This window comes from Poecilia reticulata, linkage group LG15 (genome assembly GCF_000633615.1).
Source record: "Poecilia reticulata strain Guanapo linkage group LG15, Guppy_female_1.0+MT, whole genome shotgun sequence".
In the NCBI taxonomy this organism is placed as follows: Eukaryota; Metazoa; Chordata; class Actinopteri; order Cyprinodontiformes; family Poeciliidae; genus Poecilia; species Poecilia reticulata.
The window spans coordinates 22,368,431-22,373,808 of record NC_024345.1 but is presented as its reverse complement, the minus strand read 5'-3'; the positions used below and the strand labels follow the sequence as shown (position 1 = coordinate 22,373,808).

Here is a 5,378-nt window from a genome sequence, read left to right as displayed (position 1 = left end):
TCATCATCATCTTCGTCATCATCTTCGTCATCATCATCATCGTCGTCATCATCTTCGTCATCATCATCGTCGTCATCATCATCACCAGACTGCTGCATCCCTCAGGCGCCTCGGACTCCAACCCTTCTCAGTAGGTGTAGAATCTGAACGTGACCCGCGTATCGACCCTCTGCCCGTCAGCTGGTTTCATTCCCACAATGCATTCTGTCCGGGCGCCAAACGTCCCCCAGGTGAGCGTCCTGCCTGGTCTGCAGCCTCAAATCCAACAAACTGGCATAAACTCCGGGTCCTCACACCGACTCAAATCGTTCCAACAGTTTTCCTGCTTCTGTCTCCGCTGAGGAACAAATGTTCATCAGCTGGCTGAAACTGGCGCCGACGGGGGGAATGTTTTCTTCAGGAGGGAAGTGAAAGTGAAACCACGTTCCCTGTTCATGTGCACAAACACGGTGAATAAAACCGATTCTGGTGTAAATGAACACATGAAGCCTGGCTGGTTTGTTCACATCGTGTTTCTGTTCACGCTCCATGTCAGCAGAGGACAAATTCTCCTTTTACAACAAATCAATTAATCGCATCAGAAAGTGAAATCATTTCCATCATTTATCGTTTTTCTATTTTCTCTCTTTTTACAGAAAACTGGATCATTGGATCATTGTAGTTAAATTATTTATCAAATGTAATTATTTCAGATTAAATAACACGCAGGTGAACTTTGTTCGTTGATTAGGGGACATTTTATTTATTTTATTAGAGTTGGGTCAGCAGCACTAACAGCAAATCAATTAATCACACGATTAAAGCAAAATCAATCATTTCCATTTGCATCATTTATCGTTTTTCTATCTTCTCTCTTTCTACCAAAACCTGGAGGATAAACTCTCCAGTCTGGTGTTTAACTGGCTCAGCTGTTTGGGCCCACAGAAATATCGTAAAACAAACTTTCTGTGCCTTTTTTATCTGCTCAACAAACTAAAGTTACACTTTGAATAGTTGTAAATACAAAACATAGAAAAGGTTTTGCATGATTGCGTAAAAAACAGGTTGATTATCTCCTTATCTTCATTTTATTTGATAGGGACAGACACATCGACATAGACAAACTGAATAAAACATCACCCCATGTTTGCGTCGTGGTGCGACAGCAGCAGCTAACTGTAGTTTGGGCCGAATGTTTGCGTTTAGTAAAAGTAGGTTGGTGTTTAGTTTCTCCAGATTCTAGACGAATGCAGAAACGTCTTGATAATTTTTAAAGATGTTTTTCTCTGTAGAAAATTTGGCTCTACAAGATGAAAAAAAAAGTTTGCATTGAGGTCAGGGGGCCGCACAAAATCCCTCAGAGGGACGGAAATGGCCCCCGAGCCGCACTTTGGACACCCCTGGCCGACAGTTTTTGCCCGTTTTCCCCCCTTAGAAAACAAATGCAGACACGTCTCTGAGTTAAAGATCTGAGTTTCTGCCTGGTGAAAACGGTGAGTGAATGTGCTGCATACCTTCGAAGTGAGGCGGATTCTGTTGCTGCTCTGTGGCGAGAGAGAGACAAACGGTGGAAAGTGACTCAGCAGCCAAAGCTGAAGTGTGAAAGCATCGGTTGGGTTAGAGACGCAGAAGCAGAACGACAAAACGTGCCTCACAAGTTGGCGACGGGTCAGAAACTGCAGCTCCTGCTGCGCCTCACCTCTGTTGTGCTGCAGCAGGACGATGGTGGGGTTGACTGAACTGGAGCGCGGATAAACACAACCGGGAGCCCAGGGGTCGACGTGCAGAGCATCTGGAGGAGAAGCAGCTTCGTTTTCTCTTATGCTTCTGGGTGAAAAGGCCTAAAAAACGCAGAAATGAAGGGAATGTTTCCATAAAGCTGGTTAAACGAGGCGGAGCGGACCGAGGTGAAGCGGACCTACCTGGCGCTGGCTGCTGCTCTGAGGAGGTAAATGAGGCGCGTTGCTGCTGCCGCCCTCGGCCGCTCCCGCTTTGGATCCGTCTCCATTAATCTGGCCGGTCCAGCTGCCTGAAACGAGTCCAGAACGCTGTGAGCGCGGCAGCCGCTACTGCAGCGGGACAAACACTGGGGGAGGCGCTGAAAGGTGTGGCATGTCAGTGAACCACAGCAGATAAATACAGCGCAGGATCAGGGGCTTTTCACAAGAAAAAACAAGAAAAAGGTAAATATCTGCCAAAAAATAATCACATTTACAGAATAAAAAAACAAAGAAATGTCTGAGTTTGAAAAGCTACAAAATAAATCAGAAAGTTTAAGATTGAGCTCAGAAAATTTGTAGAAAAATCTGGGAAATTTCTGAAATTTTTCTAGAAAAAACTCAAAGCTTTTAAATTAATCTCAGAAATATTCCAGAAAAAATAGGAAATTTCAGAGTTTGAAAAGTCAAAACATTTTCTAGAAAAAACTTTAACATTTTTAGATTCACCCCAAATATTTTCCAGAGGAAACAAGGAAATTTCTAAGCTTGAAAAGGTGAAAAACTGCTAGAAAAAAAATCAGAAATTAATCTCTAGAAACACGCTGATGTTTCTGAGTTTGAAAAGTCAACAATTTTCTTGAGAAAACTCAAACTGTGAGATTAATCTAAAATTTTCTAGAGAAAACATGAAGATTTCTGAGTTTGGAAAGTGAAACAGTTGCTAAAAAATAATTTTATTAACTTGGATCAATCTCAAGAATTTTTATGGAAAAAATAAGCAAATTTCTAAATATAAAAAGTAAAAAAACTGCTAGAAAAAAATCTGATTAGTCTCAACTGGTGAATTTTAAAAGAAAGAAAAATTAAGACTTTTCAAACTCAGAAAATGTCAGTTTTTTCCTATAAATTAGTTTTTGCCGTCATTTACTCCTCGTTTTTAAAACGCCGTTGCAGATAACCGCTGCTGCTGCTGCTGCATGTCCTCCGCTCTTTCCTTTTCTGAGCTTCACGCACAGAAAAGTGGAAAAAAACAAGATTCTCCCACAATCTCTGAACTTTGTGAGGAGAACAAAAAGCCTTTTCAGTCGGATCCAAAGATCGTTTGTTCCTTTTTGGTCCCGCTGCGCAACAATTAAAGCGTCCCCCTGTTTCCAGTCCGGTTCTGAAGGGCTCTGAGCAACAAACGGGCCCACAGCCCTGCGGTCCGGAGCGCAGCGTGGGCAGGAAGGACGCTCTCTGACATTTGCATGAAAATACGAGCCATCGGTTCTGAGCGTCCCTCCGCTGGGTCAGAGCTCAACGAAGCGTCTTTACAACATGATGAAATGTCATCTTCTGCACTCAGTCAGGCGATTATTTCCCCACGATAAATATTATGTCATCAGGCTCAGAGCTGCAGTGAAAAACCCGACATACTTGCAGCTGTGACGACGTTCGGCTCGTCGTCGTCGTCGATGTGGACGAGGGTCGCCCTCAGGGTCACCACGCCTTTCCCTTTGCACACTCTGCTCGGGTCCAAATCTGAAAAAGGTGAAAACGAAGCGTCTTCAGAACCGGGACTGTTTCAAAGCTGCAGGGAGTTCCTGGAATAGATCCGCCTCGTCAGAACCAGGCCATCACATTAAAATGCTAATTAACACAAAGTTAGCTGCTGAGCGGGAGCAGATGGAGGCTCAGGAAAGGAGGAGAAGAACAACTTTAACCAAAAAGTACAGGATGGCCTCACACTGAAAAAACAGAAAAATCAAACCTTTAATTCAACTGCATTATTGAGTTTGGGGGAAAAAAACTGAATATTGAAGTAAGTATTGATCAAAAGTGCAAATTAATCACCAATTTAAAATATGAATTGATGTCACTGTATGAGTAACATAAAGATGATAGTTCCTTAATTATCACTAGATCATAAAATCACAGCTTCCATGAAACATGACCTTAGTTTGACCTCAGTTTGATCTCAATTTGACCTCAGCTTGACCCTAGTTTGACCTCAGTTTGACCCCAGTTTGATCTCAATTTGACCTCAGTTTGACCCTAGTTTGACCTCAGTTTGACCTGCTGTAGTGAGTCAGACTCGATAAAGATTCCTGTTAAATTTAGCTAAAAGATGCTAATATAGGTTAGCGTTGAAAGTAGGCTGCATTTCTGTCAGCTTTAGATGAAACTACATTAGCTAAGCTAACTGTGCTAATTAGGCAGCAAGTATTACAGTAAACATCACTGCCATTTATCTTAGTGTTACACAGAGGTGGATAGAGTACTAAAAAATTATTTAGCCACTTAAATACGTTAATAGATAAAAACCCAAATGATTAAATGTCTTTTATAAATAAGAAAACAAACATTTTGTGTCTAAAATGCAATAAAGTAGCATTACTTTAGTGAAAACTCGATCACTGGTAGCAGAGGAAGCAGCTAAAACATAATTATAAAATCAATGTGAGGAAAGCTCATCCTGCTGGACTTAAAATCAATGCAGAGTAATGATACGGTGATTAAAATCTTAAATATTATCATTGCTGAGTTTGGCTGCACTTCTGCGCTGTGTGTGCTGTTCTTTCAGGAAATGGCCTCGATTAGAGTCTGTACACTCCAGTTAAAGATTAATCTGTGACTAAATTAGTAATTTCAACAACTGATTCATCTGATTTATCGTTTCAGCTCTAAATAAAACCAATAAACTCTACATGTCTACATTGGAAAGCATGACACAAGCCTTCTCCTTCCTTTTAAAACAAGATCCTGACATTTCAATAAAATATTCAATAATTTTTTACATTTCTGCACACAAAAACTTCTTTTTTGAAATGAATAAAAATGTTTACAGTGCTATAGTTTGGAGAAAGTAAAGGGAAACATCACCTGCAGAGGGAATCAGATCAGGAGAAACTTTCATGGTTGTTAAAGGAGTAATCCTGACGGCGCTCACTGCTCTGGGACCGGATCCTCAACAATCAGAGGACAACAAAGAGGCCACATTTCAACGAATAAACATCACATCATCACAGCTACACACAGAAATCTGCACAGGCTCTAATCAGGAATGGTGTTTTTAGAGAAATAAGGCGGATTTACTGCGAGTTGAGCTTGTGCTGCCCTCTGCTGGAGAGCCCTGGAAGAGAAACAGAGAAACGCTTCAAACGGAGGAGGTGAAATAATGGTGCAGCTGCACAAAACAAGCTCAGCTGCACGAAAACCACCACATCCAATTTACATCTCACTGCGTTTTTAAAAGATTCTCATAACTTACAGCTGGAGAAAAATCCATCTTTGAGTCCAAATTTAATAAAAATGGATTCTGTATCATTTCCTCCCGAAACTGGAGAACGAAAATATTACTAAAGTAAGAGCAGCACTACTTCAGCACATTTTTACTAAAGTAAGAGCAGCACTACTTCAACACATTTTTACTAAAGTAAGAGCAGCACTACTTCAACACATTTTTACTAAAGTAAGAGC

The 5,378-nt window shown here is 41.1% G+C and overlaps 1 protein-coding gene across 1 annotated transcript in view; it reads right to left on the bottom strand.

Moving 5' to 3' along the window:
* The window catches only part of sorbs1 (sorbin and SH3 domain containing 1), a 59,480-nt gene that overhangs the window by 46,991 nt on the left and 7,111 nt on the right, over window positions 1-5,378 (bottom strand). Inside the window, exons 2-7 of the mRNA XM_017308825.1 lie at window positions 4,995-5,031; window positions 4,782-4,865; window positions 3,336-3,440; window positions 1,902-2,008; window positions 1,679-1,820; window positions 1,494-1,523 (exon numbers count right to left, since the gene is read on the bottom strand). Of these exons, the coding sequence (XP_017164314.1) occupies window positions 1,494-1,523; window positions 1,679-1,820; window positions 1,902-2,008; window positions 3,336-3,440; window positions 4,782-4,865; window positions 4,995-5,031 (505 nt within the window). The remainder of the gene's footprint in view (window positions 1-1,493; window positions 1,524-1,678; window positions 1,821-1,901; window positions 2,009-3,335; window positions 3,441-4,781; window positions 4,866-4,994; window positions 5,032-5,378) is intronic.